This window comes from Sebastes fasciatus, chromosome 8 (assembly GCF_043250625.1).
Source record: "Sebastes fasciatus isolate fSebFas1 chromosome 8, fSebFas1.pri, whole genome shotgun sequence".
Lineage (NCBI taxonomy): Eukaryota > Metazoa > Chordata > Actinopteri > Perciformes > Sebastidae > Sebastes > Sebastes fasciatus.
In genome coordinates this window covers 32,939,195-32,959,791 of record NC_133802.1, presented here as the reverse complement: position 1 = coordinate 32,959,791, position 20,597 = coordinate 32,939,195, and the positions used below count along the sequence as shown (strand labels likewise).

General features: G+C 39.7%; 1 protein-coding gene across 5 annotated transcripts; it reads left to right on the top strand.

Annotated features, from left to right (window-relative positions):
- The first annotated feature begins 396 nt into the window (after window positions 1-396).
- On the top strand, window positions 397-19,483 carry LOC141773285 (large neutral amino acids transporter small subunit 1-like). 5 transcript variants are annotated; one of them, XR_012595065.1, is made up of 12 exons: window positions 406-1,439; window positions 1,988-2,509; window positions 2,632-2,757; window positions 7,222-7,327; window positions 7,486-7,530; window positions 8,017-8,140; window positions 8,256-8,359; window positions 9,919-10,015; window positions 10,385-10,534; window positions 12,945-13,119; window positions 13,400-15,461; window positions 15,947-19,483. XR_012595065.1 is itself a non-coding variant. In XM_074645173.1 (11 exons), the coding sequence occupies exons 1-11, from the start codon at window positions 1,364-1,366 to the stop codon at window positions 13,474-13,476; spliced, it is 1,602 nt and encodes a 533-aa protein (XP_074501274.1). In that variant the 5' UTR covers window positions 406-1,363; the 3' UTR covers window positions 13,477-19,483. The 5 variants fall into 5 exon arrangements, 4 of the variants coding, with proteins under 4 accessions (XP_074501275.1, XP_074501277.1, XP_074501276.1 ...); XM_074645173.1 differs by having other exon boundaries at window positions 13,400-19,483; XM_074645174.1 differs by lacking the exons at window positions 13,400-15,461; window positions 15,947-19,483 and having other exon boundaries at window positions 397-1,439; window positions 12,907-13,112.
- The last annotated feature ends 1,114 nt before the right edge of the window (window positions 19,484-20,597 follow it).

Sequence of the window (20,597 nt, the reverse complement as noted above, 5' to 3'; positions counted from 1 at the left end):
TTATGTATGGAGGACAGAACCTGCCAAAATACAAATATATATATGAATAAATAAATAAATGACTCACTAAATGTAGCAAAAATAATATTAAAAAAAAATGTAGCTATTAATAAATTGATAAAATGTGACATAAATTGATATTTCTGTTTAATTTGCTTCGTTATTTATTTACCTTTGTATTAATTCCCTTATTTATTTACTATTCTGTATAATTTTCCTTTTTATTTTATTTTTTTATTAATTGTTAAATTTATTTATTTTTAAATATCTATCTATTTATTTATTTTTGAATTTATTTTGTATTTATTTATTTATTTATATTTATTTTTAAATATGTGTATTTATTTATTTCTGCACGATTTTCCTTTTGCGTGTCACCTCTTATTTATTTACCCAAGTTTATTTATTTCTGTATTCTTTTCAGTATACATTTCTTTACACATTTCTGCCTCATTATGCAAATGAGGGAGCTGTCACTCAACGTGTGTCATGGGGTCAGGGTGCATGACTATATGTTAGCTAGCTACACGGTGTCTGCTTCTGCTTATCAACTATAGTGATGAGCACACTGGCTGTGTAATGCTGTGTAGGTTTCATCCTGTCTGAACACCAAGTTCAAACCAATACGGTGGAAACAAAGTGGTGGAAACAGGTATCAGGTGATACAGAATGTGCCTTATCATTATTGTGCATTGTCTGCACTGAACATGGCCAGTGGGTCTCCATTTTCTCTGGTGTCACCTTTCTGCACGACACAGGGAGAACAAAGACACTTGTTTTTCCACGGTGACACCGCTAGAGGGAGCACCGGATCCACAGCATCCTCCCTAATACTCTCTGACATGAGAGCACACACATGGACATACTGTATGCTACTGGATTAGGCAGCACACAGAAAGATTACAGCATCACATGGTGGCCCCTCCAAATGGTGCCTGCCAGTAACCTACTTCCCCCCCTCTGAGCTATCCCGTCATTCATTCGGAGTGGGCGTAGGTTCACGCAGCAGCAGCAGCAGCAGCTCAGCAGCATCATCGCAAAGGTTCAGCTCCTCCCTGCTGCATCCTGGAGAGACGGGAGACGAGGGAGAGGATCAGGGTCAGATGAACTCCTGTCTGAGTGACGAAGGCGGTGTGTGCAAATGAAGAGGAGAGTGTGTGTGCATGTGTGTGAGAGAGGACGAATCAGGAAGAGCTAGAGAGACAGTTGGAAGGGAGGTAGGGGAGGGGTGGTTGAGAGTGTGTTAGTGTGAGGGAGACAGGGAGGAAATCCAGGCAGCAGGAGGAAGGGGACATAAAGGGAGGAAAGAAAAGGGGGGCAGGAGGAAAAAGACAAGACAAGGGGACCCAGATTAAGAGGGAAGATGGCTGAGCCGGAGCTGAAATCACGGAGCAGCCGGGAGAGCGTTGCCAAGGCGGCGAGCCAGGAGAAGATTGGGGGTAGGTACAGTGCATGCTCACACTCCTGTAGATACCACATGGTGCAGGGCTGCATTGGTCCGCCATGCGCTCTGATGCAACATTGCTTGATGCTAAAGCACCTGCAGGTTGATGTCTGTAGAGATGCATGATGGGGTTTTAGGTGTGATGGTGACAGGTGAGGAAGTGTGATTCATATTACAATAGAACTTGTATTTCCACTGGGTGTCAATGTAAACACAATATCCTGATGAAGCCGTGCGTGTCAACATTAACAGAGGCAGAAGTAAATATGGGAAGTTCCTCAGATGACCCAGATGAGCCAGTTTAACCTGTTTTTGCATTATGCATGCAATTGATTTTTCCCATGCTACTTGATACATTAGCAAAAGAAATTTCTTGTTTTCATACAAGTTTGGTATTTTATTCTTCATGAACCAGTTCCTAAAATATCTCAGCAAAGAAAAACTTCAGAGAATACTTTAACACTTTAATGATTTTGTCTTTTTTGTTGTTGTCGTACCTCAAATGTGAAACTCTCTCGTCTCATCTGCTGGTCTCTCCTCCAGATCCAGACCAAGATGGTCTGATTGTAGAGCAGCCAGCGTCTCCATCTAACCCCATGATCCCTGCTTCCACTGCCACAAGCCCTGCTACCGACTCGCCTGCCAAAGGGGAGAAGATCGTGCTCAAACGCAGCATCACCCTCTTCAACGGCGTGGGGATGATCATCGGCACCATCATCGGCTCTGGCATTTTCGTCACTCCGACAGGCGTGGTCAAGGAAACCGGCTCTGCTGGGCTCTCCCTGATCGTCTGGTCTGCCTGCGGAGTGATCTCCACCATGGGCGCCCTGTGCTACGCCGAGCTGGGCACAACCATCACCAAGTCAGGGGGAGACTACACGTACATCCTGGAGATTTACGGCGAACTGGCGGCTTTTCTGAAGCTGTGGGTGGAGATGCTCATCATCCGGCCGTCATCGCAGTATGTGGTGTCGCTGGTGTTTGCCACTTACCTCCTGAAACCTCTCTACCCAAACTGCACCGTGCCCGACAGTGCAGCCAAGCTCATTGCCTGCTTGTGTCTTAGTGAGTCGGGGGTGTTAGTTCTCTCTCTCTAAGAATGACAAATGATTAAAATCCATTCATTCAATGCACTTAAATCCAGGTTATTCCCCTAATCCGTATGCTTTTCTCTGTACCTCCTGTAGCCTCCCTGACGTTTGTAAACTGCATCAGCGTGAGAGCGGCCACCAAGGTGCAGGACTTGTTCACGGCCTCCAAATTGTTCGCCCTGATCATCATCATCCTCTTTGGCTTCATCCAGATTTCCACAGGTGAGTCCCACCAACACGTTATCATCCCAATTCATCACATACTGACGCTTTGTTAGACCCCTCAGCGTCACTTTTCAGTCGCATGTAAACACCTGCTTAATGTTGTAAATTAAACACTTATTTATGGTAAATGGACTTGCATTTAGATAGCGCTTTGAGTGGTCGGAAGACTAGAAAGCACTTTACACTACATGTCAACATTCACCCACTGATGGCAGAGGCTGCTAAGGTGCCAACGTTGCCCATCAGGATCTAATCTAAATACTCATTCACACACCGATGGCTATGCTGGGGTTAAGTGTCTTGCTCAAGGAAGGAACCACCGACCTTCCGATTGGTGGACGACCTGCTCTACCCTCTGAGCCACAGCCGCCCTCAAAGACAAAAACATCTACACGCAAAAACAATACTGAAGTCAAAATAAAGAGGGAATCCACTGCGCCCTGTATTATCTCTGGAAGGATTTAGGATTAAGCAACAAAACCACTTAGGAAAAAACAACATGGTTGGGCTTAAAATTACTACGTTTATACAGTGAAAACGTTGTGAACATGAACGGGACATGAACGATCAGCTGATTTTAACATTAATGTGAAAAGTAACACACGGGACACGAACAGCGGTCTCCAGGAGGAAAGCCCTGTGTTTGTTGGATCACAGTTCTACAAAACACAAATAGACCAAAAGCAGTGATAATTAACACACTAATTAAACAGACTAATGGTATTACTCAGGTTTATATCATTTGCCAGCTGGATTTTGCAGTTCAGTCTATTTCACTCTCTCACAACTCATTCAACCTTTATTTTAGAGATCACTGAGGGGCGACAAAGACATCGAGTCAATTACAAAACAAAGAAAAGGAAATGAGATATACAAACAGAGAAGATGCAATAGCATTATAAAAAGTACAGTAGTATAAAGTATAGTAAAGCCTTAGATAGATGCATACAGTATATAGACATGTAAACATGTACATAATCATCCAGCCCATGTATATCCATTCAGTATTTATTCATTTGCATTATTTGTATTGTTTGTACACAGACTTTTTAATATGATTTCTTATTTGATTTTTGGTCATTGGTGCTTTATATATATATTTATATTAATATAAATCTAATATTAATACAGTATATACACCTTTTTCCACTTAACAATCCTGTCTATTCCTCACCTTTATTTGTGCAGCTTTGTTCTCTTTGTCCCTATCTGTTATTTCTATTTCTGTGTAAGTACGTTGTATGTATGTACTTGGCAAATATATCTGATTCTGATTCTGATTTAAGATGTAAAATAAAGTACAGTAAGCTTATATAAAAAAAGCCCTAGAATCGAAATTTGATAGATAATTTGACAGTTATATAAAACAATTATAAATAGAAGTTGGGAGATTTAAGGTCACATTTCTAAAATGTTTAAAAGATATAAGTGAATTGATTTTAATGAGTTGTTGTATTTTGTTCCAGGAGTCAGATGCACTAAAATTAAAAGCAGTATTTCTAAGTTCAGAGCCAGTCAGTAGTAGAGCGTGTCTGATAAAACCCATCTGAGTGAATCAGATCTCAGTTCTCAATGGTAATATGGTAATTTTCCAGAAAGGGCTTTATAGATCAATTTGAGTGGACGAGTTAGACAAGTTGATAATGAAGGTACAGTGTGCTGGATTTGGTGGCATCTAGTGGTGTGGTTGCAGATTGCAACCAACTGAGTACCCCTCCGCTCACTCCTCCCTTTCCGAGACTGCGGTAACGTGAGCTGCAAAACGCCGTTCACCTCGCTCAGAGGCCATCCATACCATAATAACACTACTTTAGGAGCAACAGAAGTCAGAAGGCGGCTGGCGGTACCATGATTTTGCACTCAGCGGCTCATGTTACCACAGTTTCACAAGCGTGTCGGAGAACTACGGTGGCCTTCAGGTAACGTAAAAACATGAAAGTCTCTCTCTAGAGAGCCAGTGATTAGTTTGTCTGTTCTGGGCTACTGTAGAAACATGGCGGAGGACCCGCTCCCTATGTAGATATAAAGGGCTCATTCATCAGGGAACATTCATAGTAGAATTATCTCGACCGGATATGATTCACTTTAACGGCCCGTAAAACTAAAACAGCCTGAGGCTGACAATATTAAAACCTCTTCAATAGATTCTAATAGCTTTCCACTTGTGCCTTGTGTGTGACTGATGATCGTCATACTTTGTGTAAACGTGTATTTCCCAACATGCACTGCACCAGCTACAGTGACTTAAACCAACTCCAACTTGTATTCATTGTTGTTTATCGCAATAATGAGAAAAAGTATAGTTCTATCCATTATTGTCTCAGCATCTACAGGCGCTGCTGAGACCGAGGATTATTTCTTTTGTCTCTAATGATCAACAAATTGTTGACGAGCACTAATGAGCCCGTCCAAGCAGACTGCCCTCCTTTCAGTTTGTCAGCACAGTTTAACTGAACACAAGGCGTGTCTGTCCGCAGCCGTGTGAGTGTGTGAACACTGATGAGCATGATTGGTTTGACACATGACTCATCTGTACAATATTCATATAAATGTGTAATATTTCCATTACGTAACAGAACGTGATTTAATAGATGTAGTCATATGAGGGAAATAATGGACATTTTAGAGACATTGATGCTGCAAAAAAGAGACAAGTGCAATGTCAACTCCATCTTGAATAATAAATATATATATGTATGCTTTTTAAAACTAAAATAGCAAAACAACTGAATCAGCTCCATTCAAAATGAAGCAGCGCGGGAAGATAGCGTGGCATCATCTGCTCCGTGCTACATCTGCTACTGCCTCCCCCCGTCCACCCTCCTTTTGCAAGGCCACGCCTACCACCATTGTGTTCCTCACTGTGTTACCATGGAAACTAGGCGGTGGAGCTTGCCGGCTGTTGTCACACTGTGGTCTTTCAGAACGTGCAAGAGAGAGAGAGAGAGAGAGAGAGAGAGGTAGAAGGACAGAGTGAGAAAATAATGTGTGTGTAATATAAGCCTCACGGAGAGCAAAGTCATTACCATCTGAAAGAGACAGGTAGAGGAGAGACACACACACAGACAGACACACACATACACACACACACACACACACACACACACACAGCCTACTTGACAGTCACACTCGCTGATGATACACTAGATTTCTGTGGATAAATGAGTGGATTGAGGTTTACTTATCAAAAGATATATTTCTGCTGATGTTCAAATGTCAGCTGGACCTGATTATGTTTCAGTGCATCAGAGCTGAAGCTCAAAGCTGGAGGCAAAGTGTTCACGCAGAGTCTCAACTGGCTGGTGGAAAATGTCAAGCCTGTCAAAGGGCACGCAGCAACAGACCGGCCGCTTCATGCAAGAAATGAAAAGTGGCAGCAGCGCCGAATGAAAATCCATTTAATTTCTATGTAATTAACCACAAGATTACTTCATGAACTAAAGCTGTTGATGTAGAGAGGAGTGTTTCTCTTTCACACATCAAGATTAAAGCCTCAGTAGGCAACAATCTATTGGCATCATTGGGCAAAAATTCCATAATAACCTTTCAGCATATTGTAATTCAAGTGTTCTGAGAGAAACCAGACTTCTGCACCTCCTCATGGCTCTGTTTTCAGGCTTTAAATATCTAACCCGTGATATATATATACAGTATATATATAGTATATATAGTGAAACAGCTACCACATCCAAGGAAGGCAGCAGGCGCGCAAATGACCCACTCCCGACTCGGGGAGTTAGTGATGAAAAATAACAATACAGGACTCTTTCGAGGCCCTGTAATTGGAATAAATACACTTTAAACTCTTAAAGAGAATATACACATTGATTTGGATGCCACTGTTTTGTAACGTAGCATGCATAAACCCACAACATTAAGTTTAACATCAATCACTACAAAAAAAAACATCAAGTGTGTTAAAACAAGTTCTGTTGTGCTGCATTAAAAACTACAATCTGTGCAAAATCACTCTGATGATAATCATCAGTCGATATGACAAAAAAACATGCATGACATCCAAGTGTATATATATATATATATATATATATATATATATATATATATACAGTATATACAGAGACACTTTTAACTAGATTTTACAAGCATGCAAGATTTTAAAAACAGGATTATTTGAGCACTTGATGTATTTGTCCTGCGTGGAACCGAATGAAAATTCTCTTATTGATGTAACTCGCTGTTTGTTTTAAGTCTGTTGTCTCTTCTTTGTGATTAATTTGTTGCTGTTCTGTTTTTAAGTCGGTTATTTGTGTTTGTATGAAACTTTAAAGCTGCCATCTTTGGCCAGGACACGCCTTCTCAAAGAGATTCAAAAACTCAAAAGGATTATCCTGGTAAAATAAAGGTAAAATAAAATAAAAGTTGTTTAACTTCTTCTCCTTTCTCTCTCTCTGTGTGTGTGTGTGTGTGTGTGTGTGTGTGTGTGTGTGTGTGTGTGTGCAGGTGATGTGCCGTACCTGACACCAGAAAAGTCGTTTGAAGGCAGCAAATGGGGAGTGGACAACATAGTGTTGGCTCTGTACAGTGGACTCTTTGCTTTTGGAGGCTGGTGAGGCATTTGTAACCCATTTTGATGTAATTATAGACCAGATTTATTCACAGCTGCCGACTGTTTGCTTTGCAATACAATATAACAGTAATTCCAGTCTCTATCCGATCCCTAAAATATTGTCAAACTCTTTTTTTTTTTTTTTTTTTTTTTTTTAGGAATTACCTGAATTACGTGACCGAGGAGATGATCAATCCAGAGAGGTGAAGAAGGTTGTTTTGAGGATGGTTCATGCCAACAGCATGACAACTCTCATCCATGACTGAGCTTGTTTACCATGAGTCGATTGCGTGGAGAGAAACAGTAGACAAAGAGACACGATGCCCTTTAATATTTTAATGTAATCCGATACAAAAGCAGCCACAAAAACAACCGTAGAGCTGAATCAACAGCTCTCTGACGGTCAGGACAAAAGCAAATTATAAGCTTTAGTTTTGGATAACATATCCAGTTGTTTTGTTTTCTTTTATATAATCCAGTTGTTTTGTTCTATGTTATATAATCCAGTTGTTATGATTTATATTATATAATCCAGCTTGACTGACTGCTGAAAGACACTAATTAGATATTAAATACTGTTGCCAACAGGATTAAATCACTGATCTCATAAATACAATGCAAACAATCAGATATTATTAGAATATATGTTGGGTGTTCTTACCTCAAATGACCTTTGACCCCTCCCATAGGAACCTGCCCTTGTCCATCATCATATCCATGCCGATAGTGACGGTGGTGTACGTTCTGACCAACCTGGCTTACTTCACCACCATCTCTCCTGAAGAAATGGTTGAGTCCGAGGCCGTTGCCGTGGTGAGCTTCATATATCATAAAGTCATAAAGTTACCGCAGCTACATCTTTAGCTCAAAGCCATCAGCTGCATCTTGTTGTGTTTTCTCACATACTGTATGTTGTGCTGTTTGTCAGAGTTTTGGGGAGTACCATCTTGGCGTGATGGCCTGGCTGATTCCTGTCTTTGTGGGACTGTCCTGCTTTGGAGCCGTCAACGGATCCCTGTTCACCTCAGCGAGGTGTGTTTGCACATAGAGAATCAAACTTAAAGGTTCAGTGTGTAGGATTTGACAGCATTTAGTGGTGTGGTTGCAGATTGCAACCAACTGAGTACCCCTCCGCTCGCTCCTCCCTTTCCACGATTGTGGTAATGCCAGCTGCGGGGTACAAAACCGTGGTGACAGCGTTTGCCTCGCCATCCATACCATAATAACACTACTGTAGGAGCAACACGATCTCACAGGAAGGCGCACAACATTACACGGACATTCAGAACGCATTATAGGCTTTTCGCATGTCATTTGTACACCATGCAACAAAATTACGGTAACGTCCGCAGTTAGGTTTAGGCAACAAAACCACTTAGTTAGGTTTAGGAAAAACGTCATGATTGGGCTTAAAATACGTATATAAACTAAGTAAAATATGTACGGAAACAACGTAGCATAAGTACGAAAACACGTCACTAACGTAACTTACAAAGCAAAACGCTGGTCTCGAACACCGGTCTCCTGGTTAAAAGTCCTGTGTTTGTTGGACCAGTACAGACTATATGGCGTACAAATGACATACCAAACTCAAGAAAGGCGTTCTTATTGCACGCTAAATACCTTGCCCATTATTGTGTCAATCATACGCCTTTTTGTGCAAACAGACTGTTAGCAGTCAGACGGCGGCTGGCGGTACCACGGTTTTGCACTCTGCGGCTCACGTTACCCCAGTTTCACAAGCGTGTCGGAGAACTACGGTGGCCTTCAGGTTACGTAAAAACATGAAAGTCTCTCTAGAGCCAATGTTTGGTTTGTCCATTCTGGGCTACTGTAGAAACATGGTGGAGCTCCCTATGTAGATATGAAGGTCTCATTCTAAGCTAACGAAAACACAACAATTCTTAGTTGAGGTGATTCTACACTAATGAAATTAGTTAATTACATTTCTGCTGTTAGATCAGCCTGAAATATGACACTGTTCCTTTAAGTAGCATTTTGATGCTCTAATACAAGAGTTTATAACAGTTTGGGGTGAGAAATAACGTTAGGGAGTGCTTATTTGTGGGATGTGTGTTTAAAAGTTTTCCAAAAACGTACGACTGCTCAAACCAGTTTTGAGCACAACATTCATTTGCAATGATTAAATTGCAGTCAGATATTGATCTTGTCTGGGTTGAGCACTCTCAGATGTTGGGAGGATGTGCCGTTTCATATGATATGAGGGTAAATCTGAGACTGGAGAGACTGCAGTCTAACGTTTCGACGCCAGCTGCGTCTTCATCAGAGAAGTTCTCTTAAGACTCTGATGAAGACGCAGTTGGCATCGAAACGTTAGTCTTTAAAAAAAGTTTACTGCCTTAAATCCGTGTTCTCCAGTGTGCTTTGGACCTGATTTCTGAAGTCTTTCCAGTTACAAGATTGCCCTATTCTGTGAGCACCGAACAGGCCTTCTATTCCTTGTGAGGCGGTTGAAGCATGTTTAACCTCCTCTCTTCAGTAAATCTGAGACTGTTATTGGTTAGAAAATGTTATCAAGACCAACTATTTCATCACAGAACTACCACTACAGAGGTTTCTCTCTCTTCTAGGTTGTTCTATGCTGGAGCTCGAGAGGGTCAACTCCCTGCTCCTCTGGGTTTGGTCCACACAGACCTCTTCACACCGGTGCCGTCCCTCATCTTCACAGTAAGACGCTTGCTGCTACTACTAACAGCCATGATCTGACAGTTACTTTTGTGTTTTTAATAAACAATCACCTTTAGAAATTCTTGTTGTCAAATCATCCCAGATGACATCAAATAAGGTTTTAGTAAATAAAGGTGCGTTAAGTCACGTATGACCTTTTATCAGATGTCTATTTGCACAAGCATCAACAGGCTTCTGACAGGTGTCCTCTAATTTTGAGCCGTTGAATAAGGTTATTAGTTAGTTAGTAGTTGTTTATATTAGACAAGATTCCTTTTGCCATATTTCCAAATAACTTGACATGTGTGTGTTTAAATGCTACTGTATGTGAGACTAATACAATCTTGTCTTCTTTTTCCCTCGTATCAGTGTTTGCTGTCCATGATGTACGCCATCTCTAATGACATCTTCTCCGTCATCAATCTCTTCAGCTTCTTCACCTGGCTGTGTGTTGGTATGGCCATCGCTGGCCTGATCTGGCTGCGCTTTACCAAGCCCGACCTCAGAAGGCCCATTAAGGTAGAGTACCCAGCGTCTGAGAGGTTGTATATTGCAGGTAGTAAATGCTTGCTGGAGATTTATCTGTGAAAGGATCTGAGACTCACTGAGAGGTATATACGAGTGATGTAAGACCTTTACTCTGCCTGAACCTCGGCCGGTTTCTTTGTCTCAAAACATCAACACGTCTCCTGGTTTCATAGACCATCTACTTTTCTTTTAATGAAAGCACCATTGTATCACTGCTCTTGTTATTAGTTGGAAGTGGAACCATACTGTGTTTTCAGGATTGGAGGGAGTGGTGTTTCCACGCATACACGGCTCTTTGTTTCTGCTCCATCATGGGAATATTACCTTGGTTGACCAGTCTTTCATCTTTCCTTTCAGCCTGAGTGCTCTCAGCCCATCTGTTTTATAACATCAACTTCTAACAAGGAATACATTTAGCTCAGAATATACTTAACGTACCAGAAGTAAAAGTAATCATTATGCAGAATGGCCCATATACAAAGTATGTTATAGGATTGGATTCTAATTATTGATGCATTAATGTTTAAACAACTTTAATGTTGCAGCTGATAAAGGTGGAGATCATTTTAACCCTCTGAAACCCAAACATTGATTTTATTGATGTTTAATTTGTTCTCATTTTTAAACTCTCTTTAGTATAAAGAGATACTTTAGAGTATTAGGGCCACATTGAGGGGACATTTTTTTTGAGATTTCGAGAATAAAAGTCATAACTTTACTCGAAAAAAGTCGTAACTTTATGAGAAAAAAAGTAATTTCCTCCTCCAGAAAAGAGTCAGTTTCCCCATCAGGTCCGTGTGGTTCTTTCTTCGGAATAAACGCAATTTCTTGCACAATCTTTTCAAGGTCCTGATACTGATGATAAGGTTCAGGTTCAGGTGACTTTATTTGTACCCGTAGGTAGATTTGTTTTACAGCAAAAGAGGATGCCATCCGTATTGACAATAAGTTAGAGCACAGACAAGAGACAGACATACCAAAACCATGACAGAGAGTACTCAAATGCATTACTGGGATCAGGACCCAGCAAAAAGAAGGCCACACGATCAATACAAAGAAAAGAAAAACACTGAAATATCAGGACAGAGAAAAAGACACAATAAATGAGAAAAGGGATAAACTTTCCATAAATATGTACAAAATCTGCTAGGACTTATTTAAATGAACAATTGCAGCTGGAACAAAGCTGTTCCTGTAGCGCTTTGTTCTACACCTTGGGACCCTAAACCTCCGACCAGATGGGTGGGTAATGTGGTGCTGATGTGCCAAAAGATGAAATTTGTGAAACATAAACTAAAATATAACTTCACATGTTCCTCATTTTCAAACAGGCGGCACTCTGCTCTATTTTCCCTCTAATAACACGTAAAATTACTTCTTTATAATATTATGACTTGTGACTTACTATGATTTTTTCAGTGGGAGACAGCCATGTTGTTTGAACGTGGAAAGTGATAGGTCAATGATGCACTTTAGAGTCTGGGGTGTTGGGATACGTAGTGTTTGTCTACATTCAGTCAGGAATAGGTACTACTAGACAGCTTCAAATAGATGTTGCAGTTTATCTTGAATAAATCTTAAAGTATAATGATAGATTATAATGTATTTGTTGATTATATTTTCTATTATTAATCTTTTTAGTAACCAGTAGCTAATGTTACATCAAATAAATGTAGTAAAATGGAAATACTACTGTACTTAAGTACAGTACTTGAGTAAATGCACTTAGTTACTTTACACCACTGGTTTTAACTGGTGATGTGATAATGTACTTTACTTTACTAATCAAAAGAAGAGACCATTTTCTTGAGTTCCTTGTCTGTTTATTCGAGAGATGAGGCGCCCAGCCTGCAGAGTGGGAAAATCCTGACACCTCTTCATGATGCATGATCTTTTATACAATTTTGACGGTGTCTTATCTATTCTTTCGGCAGAGCAGGATATACTCCCTTAACCCAAACAAGACAGAGACCTATTCTTCACACAAGACGCAGGAGAATGTGTTTTGACCTTTTGCCTAGTTACAGCAGTGTACGGGCTTAGTGAAGTCAATCAAAAGGCTGATTATACACTACAATAATATACATAAATAACCCAATAAGTCAAATAACTTTGCTTATTGTATCATCAGTTCAAGGTGCATAATTACGATGTTTTTACATGATTCAGTATATGACATTTATAGTTTTGGTTACAGCTACTTAAAGTTATTACTGTACTTAACAATAAGGCAGTAATATCGTATGAAAACACACATTACCTGGAGTTTTGTCAACAATTAATTTCAGAAGATCATATCTCTGAAAATGCCATCATATTTTGTCCAATATGAGTATTTTATCTCCTCTTGTCTTCTCTAACAGGAAGAAGCAGCTACATCTGTTGTATTTTCTTTCTGCAGGTGTATCTGTTCATCCCCGTGACGTTCGTTCTGGGCTGCGTATTCATGATCGTCGTGTCCTTCTGGGCAGCTCCGTTTGAGTGCCTGTTAGGCAGCGGCATTATTCTCACAGGCATCCCGGCGTACCTACTGGGCTACAAGTGGAAGAAGCCCCATGTGATCCAGAAGATGCTGGGTGAGTGAGACGTTATTGTTTTTAATACCATCTTTGTGTATTTGTTCAGCCAAGGCCGGAGAAGCATTCATTACAGATTGCTGTGAAATATCATGTGAGAATATGTGCTCGAGTGCAGCTGCGGGCGCTGATACATGTGGTTTGTTTATAAAAGCCTAGTTGACACAAAGGACTCAAACCCAAGGTCTGATCCGATGTTTAACACAATCTACGACCTGCAGTAAACCTAGCGAAAGAAAACAGACGTGTAGGGCTGATGTGATGAGTGTTTTCTCCTCAGAAATCTTCACCATGTTCTGTCAGAAGATCTTCATGGCTGTTCCTGAGGAGAAGGATCGAAGCGAGGCGGCTGAATGAAGCGGGACAGACTGAACGACACGAAGGACTGAGTCAATGTTTTCGTCTTGATATGTTTACATTCATTCACTTGTGATTTGGCTAAAAAAACTAACCAGGCAGGTAACAGATTGGTTGGGGCGGCTTGTGTACAAAGTATGAAGGCACTACTGAGAGAGGTTTTGACATTTTCCACTGCTTTTATTCCACATTTGACAATTACATCTCCTTCAATGCTAGAACATGCTCACATGTTGCGTGTTCAGGTAATGGAGAGTCATGCTCTGATCTTAAAATGGGTCGTGTTTAGAAGGTAACCCACAAGTTGGGAAACTCTCGCGAGATGGTCAAGGTTAGGCATTGACCTTGAATAATTAGGTTGCGTCCAAAATCGCATACTACGCACTATGTACCCAATACGTGCACTATTGTTCAACATACTTTGTGTGAATAAACAGTAGTATGCATCTTTTCGGACACACTGAGCAGTAATTTACGTTGTCACTTCCTGAGAGCTTCCTTGCTGGTTGGAGACATGTAACCATGGTAACCTGTACCAACCTCATGTGACCAAAACAACAATTTGTGAGAAAGTCTGAGTTCATTTATAATAAATATTACGCTTAGCAAAGTTAAATCTTATTCTTACAGTTAAATTGAAGCGTTATTGACGTTACAGAGCTGTCCGTCAACGTCTGCTATGAACGTTGTCGTCACTACCACATTGCATTGTGGAATATTTATGCTGCCGTAGTGTCCAGCGTTACATGTAAGGGATAATGTACAGCGAGCCGGTCACTGTTGTGAAATAAACCCCGACAGGGCGGAGGGGTCTCTCATCGCCCTGAAGGTGTTTATTTCACAACAATGACCCGCTAGCTGTTCGTTATCCTGCTTATTACACGGCTACTTACTTTAGAAATCAATAATTTTACACAAAAACGGTCCTCCAAAGTCGGACATCAGAACTGCGCCCATAGCAACGTTCTGTTATACATAGCAACTTTCTACTATAAAGAAATAACAGATCGTGGAACGCTGTGACTGACCAATCAGAATCGAGTATTCAACAAAGACGTGTAATAAACTGTAATATTTCACTGGAAATATTACACAATTTGCATACTATTGTTTTCATACTAAGGTTTTGGACCGTTTTTCCATACTAAATATCATGTATGGAACGCAAACTGAAGTAGGAACAAATGTTATGTAGTATATATGATAGTTGGAGTCGCCGTCTTTCTCTCAATGACGTCCAAGTGAACTCACAATGCAATCATTTTTGCTATACAAAGGAAAAAGAAAAGAAAAAAATAGCATACACTTTGACTAGAACAGAAAAGATTGTGCCAGATGGGAACAGTTTTATTTGTTATCTGCAGAATATTATTATTGGTTTCACAAAATGTGCCAGGCACACAACCTCCATCTAGCCCTCTGAAAATGTTCAGCGCTGATAAAATTGGTGTCAACATGGTTGCTGTCATATGCGATTTACTATTTATTTGGGTTTTATTTTAAAGAAGGATGTCGTTGCCAAGGAGCAATAAAATGTTCTTTTTTTGTTTTTAGGAAACTTAGTTAGGCTAGGTCGTCGGGCAGCAAGTCTCGCGAGAGTTTTTGCAGATTTCAGATCAGATTTCGCAATTTGCGGGTTACCTTCTAGACATGACCTTTCGCTAAGCCCCGCCCCCCGCTGCTACTTCATCCAGCCTCCATGAAGCTCACACCAACACCAACACTAACTGCATCAATATCTAATATTTGGGAAAACTAAAACGCGATTCCAGAGAGAAGCAGACAGAAGAGTCTACACTATGTGTTTGAAGGATATAATCAGGATGTCAAAGTGACTCAGCAGCTAAAACAGGTTAAAAAGATAAAGATAGAAGCTACAGGACAACATACAGAAGACAATGAAGCTAAGAACAACAACAACAACAACAACAACAGTAACAATCATTAAAAAGCAAAACCAGCATCCGTAAACATTTAGTTTGGGCGTGGGCGCCATATTGGACCGGGCAAGCCTGGCCTGTAACTTTATACAAGTGAACAGGGGGAGCGGTCGTTTTTCTGGATAAGAAGCGCTATAACGTCTACATTTCTCAATCGATTTCAACGAGTCGTTTTGTATTCCAACATTTATGATCTACGAGGAATAACGTTAAGTTAATGTTACGTTTTCTTTATCTTTTCCCAAACATTTTGCTGAAAAACTGAATAGTTGAGCTATAATCACTGAATTTCTGACGTGATAGAAAATAATTCATTTATCAGAAGGAATTGTTCAAACTCACGTTTGTCAAGTATGACTTTGGCTTATTTTTCCTTGTTTAAGGTTAATACTTAATAATATAATGTAAAATGAAATGTCTTCCTACGTTTTAGCGATCATCAATCAATACCCCCAACACTGCTACTGGTATCACTATTACGTTCATTTTCAGGCACTTTTCAATATCATATTATTAAGAGCTAATAGTAGTAAATACCCGTGTCTAAAGTTAACGTTACTCATGCCAAAATGACTATTGTAACATCAATACCAATATTATGTTACACATTACATCTATAAACAAACATTAGTTTAACAATAACAAACACAAGCTAGCTCTTTTCTGATTAGCTAAGTTACGTAAGTAAACGTTTTGATAATGTGCTTAAAGGAAGATGTAATATGACAGTACGACTGTTTAATAATTACTTATTAATTGATTTAATCCCACCATATCGAAGGACAGACTGATGATCCATGAATCGGAAGCGGTGGCGTTAACGTATTTAACAGTTTTTCACCAAAATCTTTGGGAAAAGATAAAGAAATCGTAACGTTAACTTAACGTTATTCCTCGTAGATCATAAATGGTTGAATATAAAACGACTCGTTGAAATCGATTGAGAAATTAAGACGTTATTGTGCTTTTTATCCAGAAAAACGGCAGCTCCCCCGTTCACTTGTGTTTAAAGGCCAGTCTTGCTAGGTCCAATATGGCGCCCACGTTGACGTACGATCCATGAGTCAATGTGTAGAACGTGACGTCACTGGTCGAAGCAGGCGGATGTTACGCTATGATTGGCCAGTCTGCGTTCGAAGGGCGGGACTTAGTGAAGGGTCAGATTGTTGCAGACACATCATAAATATTGTGCTGCCAACACAGCGCCGGAAGCGCACATACTCTAGTGGCCTAAAACATACAAGTTTATTGTTCACCTAAAGTGTACAAATGAGTAGCTTAGTGAGAGAAGAAAGACTAACAACCAAACTACACATAGTTTATTATAGTTTACAGTTTTATAGAATATGAAAGCTACTGACCTGTGAGTTAAAACAAAGCAGTTTCTGCTGCAGTTGATGATGTAGGGACTAATATGAAGTAAAAAAGACCTCACATGAGATACTGACAGTGTACAGTGTATAAATAAGGTCAGGGTTGGAAGAGAAAATGGTTAACTAGAATAACACTGATGACATTATACTCATATGCTACTAATATTTGTGTTAGTAACAACTGATTTGTATTTTTGTTTTTGTATTGATTTGTAAAATGAATCCACAGCACTATCTGAAAGCACAAGCTAACGTGAGATAAAACAGTGTAATGTTTCCTGAAAATATGTTGCTGTGAAGCAGGTCTGTTTCTTGTATCATTTTATTCTCACATCAAATCATGTGCGGTGATATTTGATGAAATGACAGCAGCTGTTGGTGAGATATTGTTATTATTATAAGGAACTGTTGACCTGCGTAGATGTCCTTCTGGTTGTATTTAGAAAACTCCATTGTAGTGTTAGTGTTTTGTATTGTATCTATTATCTGTGCCAGCCATGTCAAGTTTTTTTTGTTTTTATTGTCAATATGAGACCAGAATGAATGTTGCAAGTTTAGTGACTTCAGCTTTGCTTTTATATTTTACCTATAAAATCTTACTTTAAAACTGAATATCTGAGGTTTTCCTAAAGTTATTGTAAGCACATTCCCAGTCTACTCAAGATCCCAGAGGAAAAAAGTCCCAGAGGGAAATGAAGCAGGGCGGAGGTTGTGTTTGTCGGGAAAGGTTTCTGGATTTTGCACAGAATAGAGAGACAGGAAATGATGGAAATGCATATGCTGAAACTGGATAATAATCCACATTGGTTGAAGACACCAAACTGACAAATGAGTGCCATTCTTTCAACATAAATTCAGCCAAAACTTGAAAGCTTTCTCGCAACAGCAGAACGAGGGAATGGTTGATATAATTGACCTCCACCATTTTAAAGGAACAGTGTGTAACATTAAGGGGCATCTACTGGCAGACATGGAATATAATATCAATAAGCATGTTTTCTTTAGTGTATAATCACCTGAAAATAAGAATCGTTGTGTTTTTGTTACCTTAGAATGAGACATTTATTTATTTACATAGGGAGCGGTTCCTCTTTTCGACCACCATAGTTCTCCAACACGCTTGAAACCAGTGGACAACTCCGGGTCTGAAAAGTGAAGCCAATGCTGAAGTGCCTTAAACTTGCATTCTCTCTAACAGCCAGCAGGGGGCGACTCCTCTGGTTGCAAAAAGAAGTCTGATTGTATAGAAGTCTATGAGAAAATGAGTCTACTTCTCACTTGATTTATTACCTCAGTAAACATTGTAAACATGAGTTTATGGTCTCAATCGCTAGTTTCAAGTCTTCTTCAATACAGCATGATGTTCATTTAGTAAATGATGGTCCCATTTAGAGTCAGATAGACCATAAAGCAGGGGATGCTTTAGGGCGGGGCTACCTTGTGATTGACAAGAGTTACCTTGCGTTGTCCGGTCGGGGAGTTGTCCATGTTTTCGGCGTTTAACCCTTTCAAAGTTTGTTTTCAACTCATGTAAAAAAAAAAAATTCTTATTCAGTGTTTGGTTGTACTTAGCTCCACCCTCTGGTGTCACTTCTGTTTGCAAAAAAACAAGATGGCGACGCCCCAAAATGCCGAACTCGAGGCTTCAAAACGGCAGTCCACAAACCAACGAGTGACGTCACGGTGACTACGTCCACTTCTTATATACAGTATATGTTTGGGGAGTTTCACTTGGTTGCAATCCGCAACCTCACCACTAGATGCCGCCAAAATCTGTACACACTGCTCCTTTAAAGGAAGTTGGACTAAGGCATCACAACAAGTTTAAAAATACCACCATGGAAATAAATATACATGTAAAGGGAGAAGGAAGCAGGTCTGTAATTACCACCCAATGACAATGTCCCCATAAGACATCTAATGTTAACACCAGATTTAAAGAAAAGTTTGGAACATAATGCACCTTTTCCACTAAACGATTTATTCATGTTCAACAGTCGGATAGATACAAGCACAGCAATAAACAGCACCAGGGCTGCAACTAACGATTATTTTCATCGTCGATTAATCTGTCGATTATTTTCTCGATTAATTGGTTAGTTGTTTAATGTCAGAAAATGGTGAAAAAAGTTGAATAAGTGTTTCCCAAAGCCCAAGATGACGTCCTCAAATGTCTTGTCTTGTCCACAACTCAAAGATATTCAGTTTACTGTCATAGAGGATGAAAGAAACCAGAAAATATTCACATTTAAGAAGCTGGAATCAGAGAATTTAGACTCTTTTTTTCTTAAAAAAAAATACTCAAACCGATTAATCGATTATCAAAATAGTTGACAATTAATTGATTAATCGTTGCAGCTCTAAACAGCACAATACTTTACTTAATAAACCTGACTACATTAAAACAGAGGGTGTCTAAAAACACATATTACTGACCATGACGATGACGATGAATGGTTTCTGCAGACCTCATCATATATTTCATGTTACGCACAACGTACTGTATCTCTGTGTACAAACTGTTTCTGTGTGTGTGAATTGAAAAAGGCCTTTATTGAAAATGTTACAGAGAAAAAACCCTCTAAAAGTGTATTTTTAATCTTAAAATAAACTGAAGGTCAATTATTGTAACTGTTGTATGTCAGTGGCCATGGCAGGTACATGTAACAATAAACATATTTTTGTTCAAAGGTGGCCTGGTTGTTTGTGTTTTGTAAAAGCCAACAAAAGAGGGTGGAAATCAGATTCCTCGCCGCGTCCTAATATACTTGCATCAGTTAACAAAAAGGCCGCGCAGCCTCTCTGCAGATAACACTTTCTAATAGAACACCAGATAGCTTCTTATCCAAATGAGGCTGTTTCACAAGCACGATCCTCTCCAAATGTTGTCCGGCGGCGGTATCACCTCGGCCATCAGGTGTTTGGGTGGTGATCTGCACGAAACGCTCCGTCCTCTCTTGTTTGTCTTGTCTTGTTTGTTGGCTGTCAGACAATGACGCTGGCTGTGCTGCTCAGGAGAGCTCATATCCGTCCGCAGAGGAAATGAGAGGGTCTAATGGCTGCTGACGGAACCAGTATCAGAACTGCTGGAGACAATATTAGTGATGGGAGATTGGACAGCCAAGGAGACAATATTGCACAAGTGACGTACAGAGTATTTTGATACCTTCTGCAAAAAAAAGGAGGCCAACAAACAGGAACTTGACCTGTTTAATGTGTAAAATAATAAATAGCCCAGCAGTGGAGTCAAAACTAATATTCTAACGACTGCAGGACCTTTGTTATTAACAATAAATTACATTAAAACATATAAATGTAAATCTTTAACATGCTTTTTTTTATTTTTTCATTTACAGATTTAAATAACAACTATGATTTTTCAAAGTTTCCTGGCCAGCTTTCTGCATTGTGAAATAACCTCAGGGGCAATCTGCAGGGAGTTTCAACTAGCTGAGGTGAGATCGACTCAACGTCACACAGCAGAACACATCAACATCGATATTTATGCATAATTTAGTTATTTGTATTGAGCCTTTGAGATCTATCTATCAGTCTGTCAGTGGGGTGAAATAAATCCACTTGTCCTCTCTGAGCTTTTTGACTTGTTTCAAGAATGGTCTTAAAATAAAAGAAGAAATATAAAGTCAAACAAAATTTATTAAGAAGTATTTAAGTGACATTTTAAAATCGTACATCATGGGTCGATTTTTTTTGGGCTTGGTTCACTACAAAATGTTTATTAAAGTTGTAGGACTCGGTCTTTGACTAAATTATTGTTGAACAGCTTTAAAACGAGAATAAACATAGT

Bases quoted from the DNA above. Each gene is read 5' to 3' on its own strand.
- LOC141773285 (XM_074645173.1), top strand. From the start codon at position 1,364: ATGGCTGAGCCGGAGCTGAAATCACGGAGCAGCCGGGAGAGCGTTGCC. The intron at 2,510-2,631 runs GTGAGTCGGGGG...TACCTCCTGTAG, and splicing joins CATTGCCTGCTTGTGTCTTA to CCTCCCTGACGTTTGTAAAC. The intron at 10,016-10,384 runs GTAAGACGCTTG...CCCTCGTATCAG, and splicing joins TGCCGTCCCTCATCTTCACA to TGTTTGCTGTCCATGATGTA.